The sequence below is a fragment of the Protopterus annectens genome, chromosome 17.part0 (assembly GCF_019279795.1).
Source record: "Protopterus annectens isolate FY-2018-M chromosome 17.part0, PAN1.0, whole genome shotgun sequence".
Classification (NCBI taxonomy): Eukaryota; Metazoa; Chordata; order Ceratodontiformes; family Protopteridae; genus Protopterus; species Protopterus annectens.
Genome location: NC_056751.1, coordinates 688,273,520 through 688,291,707, shown reverse-complemented (window position 1 = coordinate 688,291,707; position 18,188 = coordinate 688,273,520). Strand labels below are relative to the sequence as shown.

General features: G+C 42.1%; 1 protein-coding gene across 1 annotated transcript in view; it reads right to left on the bottom strand.

Annotated features, from left to right (window-relative positions):
• The window catches only part of ALDH16A1 (aldehyde dehydrogenase 16 family member A1), an 818,106-nt gene that overhangs the window by 95,243 nt on the left and 704,675 nt on the right, over positions 1 to 18,188 (bottom strand). The window contains exon 13 of the mRNA XM_044059239.1: positions 17,469 to 17,594. Coding sequence (XP_043915174.1) covers positions 17,469 to 17,594 — 126 coding nt within the window. The remainder of the gene's footprint in view (positions 1 to 17,468; positions 17,595 to 18,188) is intronic.

Sequence of the window (18,188 nt, the reverse complement as noted above, 5' to 3'; positions counted from 1 at the left end):
GAGCATGGCTTGAGTTTGGAAAGAAGTTTTTTGATATAGGTGGTTGACACAGGTTTTAGATAAAAAATGGGAGGGGGCTTAGGGGAGCAGGAATTGGGAGAGGAAGGGGAAGAAGGTTTAGGAGTAGGGCAGGGGGTGGATTTGGAGAAGGTTTTGGTAAGTTCAGCTATGGAGCTGGTAAAGAAGGAGTTAAAAAGGGTTGCTATTTCTGTGTCGGTCTTATTGTTGTCGGGACAGGGATTGGATTTAGTACCAGGGTGTAAGAGGGAGTTGATGGAATTCCAGAATTTTTTGGGATTTTTTGAGAGGGTAGACTGTAGTTTGGTGTAGTACGATTTTTTTATCTTTTGTGATAAGTTTTTTGGTGAGATTGCGGAGTTGCTTAAATTGAAGGAATGTAGCTGGGTGTTTATTTTTATTGTAGAGTTTCCATGTTTTGCCCCTTTGTAGCATGAGAGTTTTAGTGTCCTTAGTTAGCCAAGGGGCAGAGTTGTATTTTATTTGTTTTGTTCGAGGTGGGGCTTGGGAGTTTAGGATTTTAAGGACGGTAGTATTGAAGACTTCTAAGGCTTCATCTAGAGGAAGAGTTTTTAGGGTAACCCAATTTGTTAGTTTAAGGGTTTCAGAGACTACAGAAGGGTTGAAATTAGTGAGGTTACGAGTGTGGGCATATTGGTGTTGGTGAGGGAGGTGCTGGGTGGCTCGGTGAATAAAGGCTGGAAGATGGTCACTTATTGAGTCAGGTAGTATACCAGAGTCAGAGATGTTATTAGGGTGGCTGACTAAGATCCATTCCAGGATGGACCCTGGAGGGTTATTTTTGTTAGGTCTGGTAATGTTGTTTATTAGTTGAGTAAAATTATACAGATTGATAGAAAGAGTGGGAGTATTGTTATTAATTTTATTCCAGTCGATGTTGACATCACCTAGAATGTAAGTCTCAAGTTTGATGTTGTTTGAGGCCCATAAGAGAATATTCTCTAGGGTGGAAGTGTTGTCACCAGGGGGAATATAGATGGCTATAATACAAATAGTTTTAAAGTTGTTCATTTTGAGAATTCCTATGATTAGTTCAGCATTATTCAACTGAGGAATGGGATTCTGGTAAGGGCAGAGATTCAGCAGGCAGTTGTAGATTAAGGCTACACCACCTCCTTTTTTGTTTTGGTGATCAAATCGAAGAGCTTGGAAGCCAGGTGGTATAATCTCAGAGTTAGTAGTTTGTGGTTTTAGCCAGGTTTCTGTGACTGCTACTATGTCAGGTGCAGTGTGATTTAGCCAAGCATGGAAGTTTGTTATTTTGTTATTTATACTCTGGGTATTAATGGTAATGAACTTAAGGTATTTATGGCTGTTTCTAATAGAGGAGGTAGTGGGAGAGAGATTGTTATTGGGTGTTGGCCCAGGGTTGGGGTGGATGTCACCTGCTAGAGCAAGCCAAGAAAAGGGAGAGAGGAGGAGAAACTTTGGATTGTGACATAAAGTTAGAGGGAGATGCAGTTTTGATTTGATAGCTGGAGGTTTTAAATGGACTGTATGGAGTTTTAATTTAAAATAATGAAATGTGTTTGGTTGAAGTAGGGAGGGGGATATTAAATAAAAGTGGAATGTCAAAGGGTGGGGAAGGGAGAGAGTGGAGGTGGAGGGGAGGGGGAAAGAGGAGGGTAGTTTGGCAGAGGAATAGGAGGTTGCATTATAGAGAGTTATTAGGAGGAGAAAACATGTAAAAGAGGTGAGATGATGTGGAAGAGACATGGATGAATAGAGTAGGATCGATTCTAGAAGAGGAGGTAGAGTAAGTGGGGAGAGTTTGGAGATGTAAGGTAAAGAAGTATATGTGAGAGTGTAGTCAGGTAAGGGATAGAGAGGGGGAGGGGTACTTAATTGAATTGCAGCTAGGAGGGGGAGGGGCAAATAAAAGGGATAGGTTGAGGGAAAATGGGGAGGAGATTCAGGCGACTATAAAGGTAGATGCACTGGGGGGTGGGTGAGATTTGGGAGTAGGGTAGGGGATAAGAGTGAGCCCGTAGGGCGAACGGAGCGGGTAGAGCCACTGAAGGAGAGAGCCCAAAGAAAAACTATCAGTGGAGAGCTGACTTGGTAAGGAAAGTTTGGGGATGGGTAGAAGGTAAAGGCCTAAGCAGTAGGGATAGTAGACAGAGAAATGTAAGTGAATTGGAGTACAGGTGGAAGGAAAGAAAAAGATGTAGGGGCAGCAGTTCTACAATTATATAAGAACTGCAAGTCTAAGGGAAGAGTTTTGAGTCAGTGGGGTAAGACAGGGAGAAGGGCGCCACCTAGTGGACAAAAGTTATATAGTAAGGAGTAGCTTCTTCTGAAATGGAGCAGGGCTGGGAAAGTACAAGTACAAGGGGGAAGGAGTTATGTTTAAAGAACAGAGGACACAAGAAGAGATGGCAAGCAAGAATTTAAGGAAAGGCTTTGGCTGCTGGTCGACCTAGCTAGGGAGTGTATAAAAAAATAACCTGGAGTATCTGAACAGAACTAGCTTTAAAATATCCTGGAGTATCTAAACAGAACTAGCCATAGAACAGTCAGTTGTATTAGGAACATATACTTTCTTATGTTTTAGTTTTCTTCTTAGAGGGACTGTTGCACAGGGAGGTTAAGGTTCAGTTCCACAGTTTAATGGACAGTAGAAGATACGGTGGGTGAAGGATGTTGGTCAACAGCGACAGGGCAGTCTCCCACTGGAGGACAATATAGGCAGGTTGGACAGCTGGGTAAATAAAAGTGGAGAGAAGCAAGAAGTAAAATAAACAGAAAATTAGGCACAGTAAGTAGAAATACTAGGCACTGATATTCATAACTTAGGCAATATATCACGGTTCTACATAAACAATATAGCAAAGACAATGTACAAAAAAACGGACATTTCCAGTAGAACAGTCAGTAAACAGATCTGGTACACTCAGAATAATGTCATACAATCGCAGCAATACCCACTCTGTAAGTGGAAAAGTACAATTTGCATTTAACAGAGACTAAGGTAAGGAGCAAAGAATGTTGTTTGGGTGCAGGCAAAAGTTAGCATAAATATAGGTAGAAAAACATGGGTGCCAAATTAACATGGCTTATTTAAAGTCAAAAGTATTTCAATTGAAGCAATCAGTACAAATAAACAGTACAAATCAGAATGAGACATTTATAAACTGCAGGAGTGCACATTTCAACAGCAAATATCCTGAAACAAGATTGCCAAGACGCTATATTAGCTAGGGGGTTGTTAACGTACAAGAAAGCAGCAGTGCAGCATCACTAAATAGTTCTAAATGTTTGTCAATACAGTATATTCAATAGTATTTTATGGTAAAAATAGGGGGTAGGGCTAGTATTCTGCCTCGCTATAGCAGTTTAAATCAAAGTATTTATTCTAAATTGGTTAATTCAGGAGTAATCTACAATAGCAGTAAAGTATAGGGCTAGTATTCAGCCTCGCTCTTCATATAAGGCATTAGTGGTTTAAGTACAGCGTTTACTTGACAAGGATGGCAGCGGAGACTCAAGCCACTATTCACTATACAGTATATCCGTTCCAAGAGCGGGAATGCAAAACCAGGTAGCTGTAGCTGCTGACAATTCCCAAGTTCACTTACACCAAAAGTAAAAACAATGCTCCCCAGTGCACACAATCCAAATGTTTTAGCTTAGGATAAGAATACAAGTGTATAAAGCAATAATCCTTTATAGACAATGACAGTTCAACAAAACATAGCAAAATATTGCTGTATAAAGCAATAATCTTTTATAAATAGTGTCAGTTCAACCAAAATATAGCGATAGAGCCTCTGGCTTCTGAGTGTACAAAGCAGATACATTTAGGTTCTATTCAACAGTAAATAGAAGCAGAATGGCATATAGCTATTTACGATAGCGTATATCCATTCCACGTGCAGGAACGCAAACACTGGCAGCCGTTAGCGGCAATTAATGCAAAAGGACATTTAGTGTAGTGAATGTGTGCTACCTAGGCAATTAAATAAAATAAAACAATCTATCTTCACACAACAAGTGGAAGGACAGGACAAAAAGAAAATAACTAGGCAATACAGCAGGGCTCACCTTATTTAAAGTATGGATTCCGTAGCCAGGGACGCACAGCAGCTGAGAGGTAGACCAGGGGGAAAAAAGATGGCGTCTCACGGGACAAGGAATATTTATAAAGTCAGGTGGGATGTAGGAGGGTGGGGGACGAGAAAGAAAAAGGGGGTGAGGGCAGGTAAAGACCGGAAGTAACTAGGGCTCTGCAATACAGCAAGAGTCAATACAGCAGCTACAGTAGGCAGTTTAGAGTGTCCAGCTAGTGTTAGTCAATGAAAGTACAGATAGGAGAAACAGAAGGTGCAAAAACAAATGGGGGTAGGAGCAAAGTAGCTATTGATAAGAGGGAGCAGTGGGAAGGAAAGAGAGAAGAGACAGGGTCCAGTCCACTGAAGGAGAGAGCCCAAAGAAAAACTATCAGTGGAGAGCTGACTTGGTAAGGAAATTTGGGGATGGGTAGAAGTTAAAGGCCTAAGCAGTAGGGATAGTAGACAGAGAAATGTAAGTGAATTGGAGTACAGGTGGAAGGAAAGAAAAAGATGTAGGGGCAGCAGTTCTACAATTATATAAGAACTGCAAGTCTAAGGGAAGAGTTTTGAGTCAGTGGGGAAAGACAGGGAGAAGGGCGCCACCTAGTGGACAAAAGGTATATAGTAAGGAGTAGCTCCTTCTGAAAAGGAGCAGGGCTGGGAAAGTACAAGTACAAGGGGGAAGGAGTTATGTTTAAAGAACAGAGGACACAAGAGGAGAGGGCAAGCAAGAACAGTTAAACATGTGTCCCTTTTTGAAGTTCTAAGGTCAGATTTCTGAGTATACTTTTAAGTGATAGCTAGCTGAGTGATGTATGGGCAAATTTATGATGTCTGAGCACAAAATCTTGAATTCTGGCCACTCTGCTATATATACACACATACAAGTTTGAAGTTTGAACTAAATTTGTCTGCTAGTAAATTGCCTATATCCAGGAATTTAAAATCATTTACTATTATTCTGTGCAGTGCTGCAAATTGTTTCTGAAGTTTCTAACATAGTTAAAGAAGGCTTTCTGGTTACCCTTCACCTAGCTGGTTATTTTTTACCTCATATCTGGCTTTCATTGATTTGATCAGGGTAACAAGCTCCCTATTAAGTTTAGCAAGAGTGTCTTTAGCATCTTGAGAGTTAAATTTATTTTTGCAGGCAATATGCTTTCTTTTATTACAGAGCCTGTTTATATTTGGGTTCGACTAAATGAAATGATTCTTAAATGTGGCTTTCTATTTACTTCAGTGGGGGATAGATGTTTATGGAGCTATTTACATGTGCATAGGATTTGACAGTAAAGGATTCCACATAATTCAGGCCATTGCTTAGTTTTAGTAGATTAACCTTAGCATAATCTCTGAAAACAGAGGTATTGGAAGATGATTTTGGCTTCAGTCTACTAATAAATGTGACTGATTTGTGGTCTAGTTTAACCAGGGAGGAAGTGGCAGTTGGTGGACACCAAAGTTGTCCCATATTGTTAAGGACCAAGTCCAGGATTTTATCACTGTTGTTTGGGTACAGACTAACTGATCCAGATATCCTCTATGGATGAAATCCAGAACTGTCTTGGAATACATACTCAAGGATATACAAGTTTCCCAGTTAATGGAGGAGTAGTTGATTAAAGTCTCCTAGAATAATGGTGTTGGCTTAATGCATAGGGACACCATATTAGTTAGGTAGGAGATATGGACTGATGGGGTACATAGAGAGGACCTATAGTTAGGTAAGTCACAGTAAAGAGTTTTGTTAATGCTAAGTTGGATGTAGAGGAATTCCACATCATTATCTCCCCTAGCAAGTCTGGAGATGAATTGTTCTTTAAGAATATGTAGACACCATCACCTTTTCATCTCTGGTGATAGGCCTGAACTTGTGGCAGGTATTGAAATCCTGCATTAAAGGAGTGCTGTCATCGGTCTTGAACTATGTCTCTGTGATGATGCATATATAGATGTTTTCCATGGGAAGGAGTGCTTGTAAGGAGTGGACTTTTTAGCTTAGGCTCTGAAAAGGAAATTGGTTATTTTCTAATTCATGTAGCTATAAAATTCAGTATAAAAACTGTAAACGTTTCTGAATGCAAACACACTATTTATTAAAGCAGCATCATGGTAGGGAGTACTTCAGTACAGAGAGATTCAACTATATACATTGCCAAAAGTTCCTTTATACCTTTCTGTCAAAAACAAACACCAAGGTCACAAAGAGTTTAAAGTTGTAACTTTGGCAAAATCTATTTATGTATTTCTTGCACTAAGAAGTTGAGGTGCGTGTGTGTGTGTGTGTGTGTGTGTGTGTGTGTGTGCATGTGTGTGTAGATCTAACAGGTGGAATGTATTTTCAAGTGCATTTTCAAGGAATTGTGAGCTTCAAGGGAAGCAAAGGATACTGCTGCTCATGCTGTCTGCTTAAAATGTGCAACTGTTTTGTTTAGCAAATGGTATCATTATTGTGGTACAGAGTTTTAAAGCAGTGTTAGCACAGCAGGTAGCATACTTGCATCTTGATGCAAAAGGCTGTATGTTCTATTCCTACAGTATGTACATTTGTATTTTAAGGGGGTATGGTACTGCAGTTCTTAGTATGTCCTCCTTTGGATGAGACACCTAATAACTATGAACCTGTTTTTCAGCTTGCCACCCATTCCCTATTGCAATATACCAACGTACCATTTCTTTTAATGTAGCATAGGCAATTTATTCTTCAAGGGCAACAGGCACTGAATTTGTAAATGAAACACTGAAATATAAAGTTTTCTAGCAACAACCTCTTCATTGGTTTCAGATATCTTTAATGTGGAATTATTCAGATGACTTTTACTTCTTAGTTTCATAGTTTAGTACTAGGCTATCTGCCCTGGGGCATTTGTAAACCAAGCCATAGTGATGTGGCTTTCGCCACCCCATGAAATGGTACAAAAATGCACAAAAATGCACAGAATAGATTTAGAATACTGTGCCTCTGTCTAGTAGTGACACAATGAAGGCCCCCTTATATAATAGAATTAGTTTACTGTGCCCCTGTCTAGCAGTGACACAGATGTGACCCCTGGGGTAAACTTACGATCTCCCATCCACTCATCAAGATTTCTCTTGAAGAGAGTCAGTGAGGGGCTCTGCCTAACATGAACTGGGATCTTGTTCCAAAGCATGGGAAGCCTCTGGGTTATGAATCTATCCCTCCAGCATGTCCTATTCAAACTTGTGCCGAGGTTTAAGTCTTTAGCTCTCGTGGTCCTGATGGATTTGGATTTTTTGAGGTGGAGCATGTCCATCAGATCCTGATTGGACATGGCCTTGTACATCAGGCAGAGATCACCTCTGAGCAGGCGGTATGCTACTGAATAGAGCTGGAGTTTCTTTAGTCTGGCGGAATAAGACATATGTTGGAGACCCTTGATTCTCTTGGTGAGGTACTTTTGTGGTCTCTCCAGCTGTTGCAAATGCCGGGTGAGGTACATACCAAATGGGGCATTGTACTCAATCATGGGTCTAATGAGGGAGGAGTATAGGGGTACAATGACATCCTTGGATCTGGATGTGAATCCCTTCATGATGAGGTGTGCAAGGTAGAATGTTTTTCTAACCACTTTGGCAATGTGGGTGTCACATGAGAGGTCGCTGTCGACTTGGGTCCCTAGGCCTCTGATTACTTTTTCCGTACTCAGTGGGTTGCTGTCTATGTGATAATTTGTGGGTACTTTGTTTTTTCCAAAGGGGATGACTATACATTTTTTGGCATTTAGTTTAAGGCCGTGACTCCAGCACCAGTTGTCCGTTTCTGTGAGGCCTTTTTCTAGGATGTATGTGTCCGCTGGTGTATCGACTATGGCGCCTAGTTTGCAGTCATCTGCGAACTTTGTCAGCCACAACCCTCCCATGTTTGCTTTAACATCTGAGAAATAAATGCCGAACAAGAGGGGTCCCAGGACAGATCCCTGTGGGCCACCACTTGTGACTGGCTTTGAGTCTGACATTGCTCCAGCAATTTTAACTTTATGGGTTCTGTCCTTTAGCCAGTTTGCAACCCATCTAGTGACATAAGGGTTTACGTTTAAGCTGGTGAGCTTATCTATGATGCCTGAGTGGGGTATTGTGTCGAAGGCCTTAGCCAAGTCCAGGTAGGCTGTATGGACTGCTTTGCCCTCATCAATGGCTCTAGTGACTGTTTCGAAAAAGTCAACCAGGTTCAAAAGGCAGGATCTGCCCTTTACAAAGCCGAACTGGGTGGAGTCAAGTGTCTGTAGGTCCCCTATGTCTCTGTTTATGAGTTCCATAATGATTCTTTCCATAGCTTTGCAGACCAGGCTGGTTAAGCTTATGGGGCGGTAGTTCCCAGGGTCTGTAGAGGTACCCCCTTTGTGGAGTGGGACCACTGTTGCTGTACGCCAGTGTTCAGGTACATATCCTGTAGTAAGGCTAAGATTAAATAGCATTTTTATGTGTGGGTTTAGCTCCTCTTGGAGTTTACGTAGCACGCAACCCGGAATACCGTCAGGTCCCATTGATGCTGTGTTTTTAGCTTTGTTGAGGGCGGTTCTCACTTGGACATCTGAGATGACAGGGAGATTACATTCAGCTGGGATAAGTATTTCTTCTTTTGGGGGTGAGGGAGGGGAGAAATTTGCACTGAACCTGTCAGCCAGAATGTTGGCAATATCTGTGGGTTCAGTGTATTTTTTGTTGTTGTGAACTAACTCTGAGCATATCTGAGGGTTTCCGCCCATGTTTCTAACATAGCTGAAGAAGGCTTTGTGGTTATATTTAGTGTCCTTAGTGATTTTTCTCTCAAAGCTGGCCTTGGATGTTTTTATGAGAGAACGTAGTTTTCTGCTAATGTTGATCAGAGATGTCTTCCCTTTATGGGATTTTGCTCTGTCGTGCAATAGCTTCCTTCTTTTGTTATTCAATTTGTTAATGGCTGAGGTCCACCAGACAGGACGCTTGCCTTTGGTGGAGAGGGACTTGGATTTATTTGGGATTGCATGATCCGTGCATTCTTGGAGATGTCCATAGAAAGCATTTTTGAAGGATTCGGCATTGTGGGATGTGGTATCCACTGGCCCAGTGGGCTTAAAGGATACCATCTCAGTCTTAAGAAGAGTGAAGTCTGCTTTTGAGAAGTTTTTCACTGTGGTCTTTTGTGCTGGGGGTGGAGGTGGGATATGTATATCCAGGGTGATTAGTTTGTGGTCAGATCTCACTAGTGAGGGGTATACCTCCGGTGTGGAGCATTTTGTCCCCATGTTTGTGATGATCAGGTCTAGTATATTATCTCCCCTAGTGGGAGAGGTGACTAGTTGTTCCAGTACATTTGAATTTATGAATTCCAGGAACCTTTGGGCTAGGGTGTTAGGGCTAGAATAATGTACCCAATCTATGTTTGGGTAGTTGAAGTCTCCCAGTATGATGGTATTTTGTGATACATTCATATCTTCCAATGTCTTCAGGAAGGCTGAGTGGGGTTCCTGAGATTGGGAGGGTGGTCTGTAACATGCTACCAGTTGTATAGCAGTTTTGCCTATGGTTAGTTGCACCTGTATGGTCTCTGATGCTTCATGTGTTGCTACTAACCTGGAGGTGTGGGTGTCCTTGATGAATATGGACACTCCCCCTCCGTTTGTGGTTCGGCCCAGGTTTTGGGGCCGAAAAGCATGATACGAGGTATAGCCTGGTAGTGCTGGGGTGCTCTCAGGAGCCTTGAACTAGGTTTCAGTTACTGCACAGACGTCGATGTTCTCCATACTGAGGAGTGCATCGTGTGCCTGCATCTTGAGATTTAGACTTCTGGCGTTGAGCAGCATTACCCTTAGTTTTTTTTTCATTTTTGTTTTCTAAGGAGGTGGGTTTGTCTTTTGAGCCTTGCCTAAAAAAGGCACTATGGGGGTGGCAAGAGCCTTGGCCAATATCCGGAAGCCCAGTGGTGACAGGTGCAAGCCATCCCTTGCGAAGCAGCGTGGCTTGTCCAACATGTCATCCCAGGCAGACAGATATTGGATCCCCTTAGAATGACACCAGTACTTGAGCCAATTATTAAAGCTGATCATCCTGTCTTTGTATTGTGGCATCATTCTTGGTGAGGGCAAGATGCTGCTCAGGGTCAGGGTCATACCAGCCTGGGCTACATAATCAGAGAGCTCCTCTATGTCTCTTTTCATGTAGTCCAGGAAGTTACGTCTCAGGTCATTCACGCCAGCATGGACAATGACGGAGTCATATTTGTACTTGCTTTGGAGTGACCTGAGTGCGTGTGTTATGTGGCGGATCCTAGCTCCCGATAGGCAGCTCACAGTCACCCTCTCCTTGTTCAGCCTGGTAAGCAGGACATCAGTGTGTCTGACTATAGAGTCACCTATTACTAGTGTATCAGGCATGGTGTTTGGCCTTAAAGGCTGTGATTGGTTGACACACTGATTTATTGAAGTATGTGTTGCATGTGTTTTGTTTTGAGGTGGTGGATTTTTGGATGTCTGCTTTGGTTTGCAGTTGTGGTAGGTCTATGTGGGACAGCGTTTGTTGTGCGTGTGGTTACCATCTCCTCCTGTCTGGTCATGCCAGCCCTGAGTTGAGAGAGTTCAGCCTCCAGTTTGGCTATATAGCTGCATCTCTCACATGTATTTGTGTTTGTTGGGAGGAGGAGAGGGTTGTCTGTGTACATGAGACAATTGTAGCATTGTCTCAAGATACCCAGATTAACCAGTTGAACTGGAGAGGACGCCAGCAATCTACCACTCAACATGCTAGAACAGTATAAGGGAGTGTTGTTGCCTTTAAGGGAAGTGGAAATTCACAGGGGTGGTAGGTGGATGTAGTGCTTACTTAGTACGAGAGTGCTTACTTAGTAGAGAAGTTTTGAGAACAAGTGCTAGGCTTATTTTATAGCGAGTAGTCAGATTATACTAAGAGTAGAGCTTCCTTAAGGGAAAATTTGAAGAGCAGACTTGGCGGAGCCAGAAGAAGTTTAACCTGGTTTAACCAGCGCCAAAGCCGTGCAAACGTGGATTTTAAACAGGGAACTACAAAAGAGCTAGAAATGGTCCAAAACAACCAATTACTACAGCTCTTGTGCTGAGGTCACTTCCTACAGGGACAGGTAGGCTGCTCAAGGCTCCCCACTCCCACTGGTGAGCAAAGAAACTTCCTTCTATCCAAGTAAGGTAATGGACAACACAGGAACTACACCACAGCCCAGAATACAGCAATGCCTGTAAACTGGTCTAAACTAGTCGGGATTCTGCATATTGGTTGATATTGCTAGATGGTATGACAAGTTTGAGTGGCCCTTTATAGTTGAAATGTTCTGAATTGGGCAGGTTGTCATTATTGGTTCATATGATTTGTTTCATTGCTTAAAGGAAAAATGTTCAAAACTATAAATTTAAAAAAGTATAAATTTAAAACACACTCTAACAAGTGGTGCTGTATTATACAAGGGATATAATTAAATTATTATATAGTATAATTAATACAGTCAGGAAGGCGAATCAAAGAAATTTTGCATGGTTCTAAAAATGTGTGCATGGAGCTTATGGTTTGAAAACAGCCCAAAGGTAAACTTACCCTGCCACTGGCCAGATGCATTTTCTTTGAATGTGGGTTTCAATGCTGTTTCAGTGAATGTGGGTTTCAAAGGTAAAGTTTTAATGCTAAGTCTGTTTTCACTGTAAGACTATTGCTTTGTTTAGGTTTAGTAAATGTCTATCAGTGTTTGTGCTATACAATTTGAAATAAAAGTTGTAAATGAAATCCAGATATCTGTAATCATTGTAGAAGTAAAGCATAAAACAGTATGCACACTGAGAGATTTGAAAAGTGTCTATGACAAATGGGGAGAAATAGCCAAGTAATAGGACACTGGAATGGCAGCATGGGTGGGGGTTGGGGCTGCGTGCACAGAGGGGGTGGGGCTGTCTGGGAAGAGGGGGTGAGGCTGTGGGCAGAGCTCTGTGTTTGCACCCCCCTGCAAAAAACTCCTGCGGGCTCCCTTGCCTGCTGCTCTAGTGGAACGTCCCTGTAGTGATCTACTGTAATAACCTTAACAACCTGCTGCCCTAGTAGAATGCCTTGTAGTGATCTACTGTATTTACCTTAACAAACTGCTGCTCTAGTAGAACGTCCCGTAGTCCTGTACTGTGTTTACCTTAACAACCTGCTGCTCTAGTAGAACATCCCATAGTGCTGTACAGTGTTTACCTTAAAATCTTGCTGCCCTAGTAGAATGCCCCGTAGTGCTGTACTGTGGTTACATTAACAACCTGCTGCCCTAGCAGAACAGCCTCTAGTGCTGTACTGTGCTTACCTTAACAACCTGCTGTTTTAGTAGAACGTCCTGTAGTGCTGTACTGTGTTTACCTTAACAACCTGCTGCTCTAGCAGAACGTCCTGTAGTACTGTACTGTGTTTACCTTAACAACCTGCTGCCCTAGTAGAATGCCCTGTATTGATGTACTGTATTTACCTTAACAACCTGCTGCCCTAGCAGAATGCCCTGTATTGATGTACTGTATTTACCTTAACAACCTGCTGCTCTAGTAGAACGTCCTGTAGTGATGTACTGTGTTTACCTTAACAACCTGCTGCCCTAGTAGAATGCCCTGTAGTGCTGTACTGTGTTTATCTTAACAACCTACAGCCCAAGTAGAATGCCCTGTAGTGCTGTACTGTGTTTACCTTAACAACCTGCTGCCCTAGTAGAATGCCCTGTATTGATGTACTGTATTTACCTTAACAACCTGCTGCCCTAGCAGAATGCCCTGTATTGATGTACTGTGTTTACCTTAACAACCTGCTGCTCTAGTAGAACGCTCTGTAGGCTGTACTGTGTTTACCTTAACAACCTGCTGCTCTAGTAGAACGCCCTGTAGTGCTGTACTGTGTTTACCTGAACAACCTGCTACTCTAGTAGAACGTCCTGTAGTGCTGTACTGTGTTTACCTAAACAACCTGCTGCTCTAGTAGAACGTCCTGTAGTGCTGTACTGTGTTTACCTTAACAACCTGCTGCTCTAGTAGAACGTCCTGTAGTGCTGTAATGTGTTTACCTTAACAACCTGCTGCCCTAGCAGAATGCCCTGTATTGATGTACTGTATTTACCTTAACAACCTGCTGCTCTAGTAGAACGCTCTGTAGGCTGTACTGTGTTTACCTTAACAACCTGCTGCTCTAGTAGAACGCCCTGTAGTGCTGTACTGTGTTTACCTTAACAACCTGCTACTCTAGTAGAACGTCCTGTAGTGCTGTACTGTGTTTAGCTTAACAACCTGCTGCTCTAGTAGAACGTCCTGTAGTGCTGTACTGTGTTTACCTTAACAACCTGCTACTCTAGTAGAATGTCCTGTAGTGATGTACTGTGTTTACCTTAACCTACTGCTCTAGTAGAATGTCCTGTAGTACTGTACTGTGTTTACCTTAACAACCTGCTACTCTAGTAGAACGTCCTGTAGTGCTGTACTGTGTTTACCTTAACAACCTGCTGCTCTAGTAGAACGTCCCATAGTGCTGTACTTTGTTTACCTTAACAACCTGCTGCCCTAGTAGAACGTCCCGTAGTGATGCACTGTGTTTACCTTAACAACCTGCTGCTCTAGTAGAACGCCCTGTAGTACTGTACTGTGTTTACCTTAACAACCTGCTGCTCTAGTAGAATGCCCTGTAGTGCTGTACTGTGTTTACCTTAACAACCTGTTGCTCTAGCAGAACGCCCTGTATTGATGTACTGTATTTACCTTAACAACCTGCTGCTCTAGCAGAACGCCCTGTAGTGCTGTACTGTGTTTACCTTAACAACCTGCTGCTCTAGTAGAACGCCCTGTAGTGCTGTACTGTGTTTACCTTAACAACCTGCTGCTCTAGTAGAATGCCCTGTAGTGCTGTACTGTGTTTACCTTAACAACCTGCTGCTCTAGTAGAACGTCCTGTAGTACTGTACTGTGTTTACCTTAACAACCTGCTGCCCTAGTAGAACGGCCTGTAGTGCTGTACTGTGTTTACCTTAACAACCTGCTGCCCTAGTAGAACGTCCTGTAGTGCTGTAATGTGTTTACCTTAACAACCTGCTGCCCTAGTAGAATGCCCTGTATTGATGTACTGTATTTACCTTAACAACCTGCTGCTCTAGTAGAACATCCCGTAGTACTGTACTGTGTTTACCTTAACAACCTGCTGCTCTAGTAGAACGTCCCTGTCGTGCTGTACTGTGTTTACCTTAACAACCTGCTGCCCTAGTAGAACGCCCTGTAGTGCTGTACTGTGTTTACCTTAACAACCTGCTGCTCTATTAAAATGTCCTGTAGTGCTATACTGTGTTTACCTTAACAACCTGCTGCTCTAGTAGAACGTCCCTGTCGTGCTGTACTGTGTTTACCTTAACAACCTGCTGCCCTAGTAGAACGCCCTGTATTGATGTACTGTGTTTACCTTAACAACCTGCTGCCCTAGTAGAACGTCCTGTAGTGCTGTACTGTGTTTACCTTAACAACCTGCTGCCCTAGTAGAACGGCCTGTAGTGCTGTACTGTGCTTACCTTAACAACCTGCTGCTCTAGTAGAACGTCCTGTAGTACTGTACTGTGTCTACCTTAACAACCTACTGCCCTAGTAGAACGTTCCATAGTGCTGTAATGTGTTTACTTTAACAACCTGCTGCTCTAGTAGAACGTCCTGTAGTACTGTACTGTGTTTACCTTAACAACCTGCTGCTCTAGTAGAACACCCTGTAGTGCTGTATTGTGTTTATGTTAACAGCCTACAGCCCTAGTAGAACGTCTTGTAGTACTGTACTGTGTTTACCTTAACAACCTGCTGCCCTAGTAGAACGTCCTGTAGTACTGTACTGTGTTTACCTTAACAACCTGCTGCTCTAGTAGAACACCCTGTAGTGCTGTATTGTGTTTATGTTAACAGCCTACAGCCCTAGTAGAACGTCTTGTAGTACTGTACTGTGTTTACCTTAACAACCTACTGCCCTAGTAGAACGGCCTGTAGTGATGTACTGTGTTTACCTTAACAACCTGCTGCTCTAGTAGAACATCATGTAGTGCTGTACAGTGTTTACCTTAACAACCTGCTGCTCTAGTAGAACGTCCCATAGTGCTGTACTGTGTTTACCTTAACAACCTGCTGCTCTATTAGAACATCCTGTAGTACTGTACTGTGTTTACCTTAACAACCTGCTGCTCTAGTAGAATGCCCTATAGTACTGTACTGTGTTTACCTTAACAACCTTCTGCTCTAGTAGAACGTCCTGTAGTGCTGTACTGTGTCTACCTTAACGACCTGCTGCTCTAGTAGAACGTCCTCTAGTACTGTACTGTGTTTACCTTAACAACCTACTGCTCTAGTAGAATGCCCTGTAGTGATGTACTGTGTTTACCTTAACAACCTACAGCCCTAGTAGAATGCCCTGTATTGATGTACTGTGTTTACCTTAACAACCTACTGCACTAGTAGAACACCTTGTAGTGATGTACTGTGTTTACCTTAACAACCTACTGCTCTAGTAGAACACCCTGTAGTGCTGTACTGTGTTTACCTTAACAAAAGAGAGCATATTACAAAGACATTAGAAAGTATCTCCCAATGGTCATTACAAAGACATGCATCTAGAGCATTTCTCTGCGGGCCTTTGCTGAAAATTGGCTTTGTTCCAAGTCAGATTTTCCTGGTACACAAATATTAAATAAATAAACAATAAAAACATTGTATCAGACATTAAAAAATGTCTGCCTGAAGACACTGAGGCTTTCTCTGCCTTTCTTGAATTAAGCAGACAGTTGATCTGTTGTTGGAGGTTAAGACCTTCTGATGGTGTCTCTCAGTTGCCTGTGAACATCCAAGATATGCAACAGGTAATGCTCAACATTCTCTTGTCAATAATCTTGTTCCTGCATTCATGTCTGTTGACCACTGGTTCTCCACTGGCTGACAATTCAAACCGCCACCTTCTCACTTCTTACTGTATGTATGCCTCACAGCTCCATACAACATGGGCGGTTTGAGGCCAGGGACAACAACCAAGCAGAGAGGAGGTCATTATCCTGGAGACACAACCCTAACTGTCCCCCCTTCAGCAGCTGCAAGAGATGGCTGCAATACCAGCTCCAGCCACATACCCTCCTGTGCATGCTCAAGCTGGCTACAGTTTATGCTGCTTGGTGGTAGCATCCCTCCTTTATGCTGCTTGGTGGTAGCATCCCTCCCATGGACACTTAGCTGGTGGCAGTATCTCCCTGCTATGACATCCAATCAAAATGGTGAGTCAGGGAAGCAGTGGGCTTGGCTCCCTTCCTCTCCCAAAATGGTCAAGCTGACATCATCCAACCACTCATCCTTCCTGGTTAAGTTCTTATGTGTCTAGACTGATGATCAACCCCAGGTGTTTGAGTCGCAATCTACAGACTCACAAGTAAGTCACAGAAATTCCTCAAACATTGAAAAAATTTCATATCTTACAAAGGTGTAAGCAACTTTTTTCCTGTCATATTCATGCCTAATGGAGGAAACGCACAGACTCTGATTAATAAATCAGAGCTAATATAGAACTTATTCTTATTAAGGCTAATAAGCCTCACAGAGTATTTTCTGATGCAAAGGATACATGTATGGTATTTCACATGCAAGGATAGCATGGAAATCTTTAATTGAAAAAAAAAAAAGGAATTCCAGTTTTGTTACGGTAAAAATAAAAATGGAAATGCAGATTAAAAACAAAGCACGTTTTGTTCCAAGAAAACAAAAAGGCAGTTACATTTTGAAAAAAAGAAGGAAAGAAAGCCCTGTCTCAGTATGAAAGTGTATGCCTTTCAGTTTCAATCTGTCTTGCATCTTCAATGACAGCTCTGGTACATGCTGAAAAAAATCAATGTAATATTTTTCCAGTACTGAAGTGGATGCCTTTCTCTTTCTCACACACACACAGACACAGACGCAGACACAGACACAGACACACACACAGACACAGACACAGACACACACACACACACACACACACACAAACACACACACACACACACACACACACACACACACACACACACACACACACACACACACACACACACACACACACACATACACACACACACTTTGTTTTAAAAGCAAGATCTGATGCTGGAATTAAATGTTTTAAAAATTACATAAATATAATGAATACAGTGTGTGTTCAAACTTGATATCTTCTACAACTAGCCAAATGCATACTATTGCTAACTTCATTTACTATTATAAGTGAAAGTTTCGGCAGGACCGAGTATCCCAGAAATCTATTCCTTGGGACCTAGCAGGGTGTATAAAATACAGCTATCATATATGTTACAAAGAAGGAAGTATTTTCACTACACACCAAATCTATAAATTCTACTCACGATAAAATATTACCTACCTGCTCTGATCCAAAATACCACATGGCCTGCACATCTTGATGTTCAACAAGGTACTTGACCAGGTGATCCCGTGATCCAGTAAGAATATTCACCACACCACCAGGTAGGTCAGATGTGTCAAAGACCTTAAGGTAAGAGAGAAAAGTAAGATTTCAGAACTACTTTATTAAATGTCCATTATAAAATTAAATTCATTCCAATATTCTTTTTAACATTTAATATTCTTTTTAACATTTTAACTAAGCCTCTCTCAAAGATGCAGCACTACTCTCCTCAGAGTACACTGGCACTCAACTACCAAACAAGGTTGTCCTTCCATGCTTCCTTACTTCTACTCTTACATGAAAATGTGAGGAAGGGATGGAGGAATGAAGGATGGAGCGAAGGAAGGATTTGTCTCCTTAAATAATAACTTTGCATGTTAGTATCTTCAGGTCCAGGGTTAAGTATTTCTGCTGGTGACTGAGATGACATCATCACTGACTGTCAAGCTTCCACTGGACGCTGGTGACAGGTGAAATCATCACTGACTGTGAAGCTATTTTTCTTTGATTTGTACTTCAATGGGTGCATCACCAATACTGCACACAGCTATATTGTGAAGTGCCTAAGTTTCAAAATGAACTCATCACTTCTCTTAGGCAACTTGCATTTTTAGTCATACTCACAGATTTTGCCATGTAACTGTGAGGATAGCAGCTTTTCCTTTTTCTTAGAGG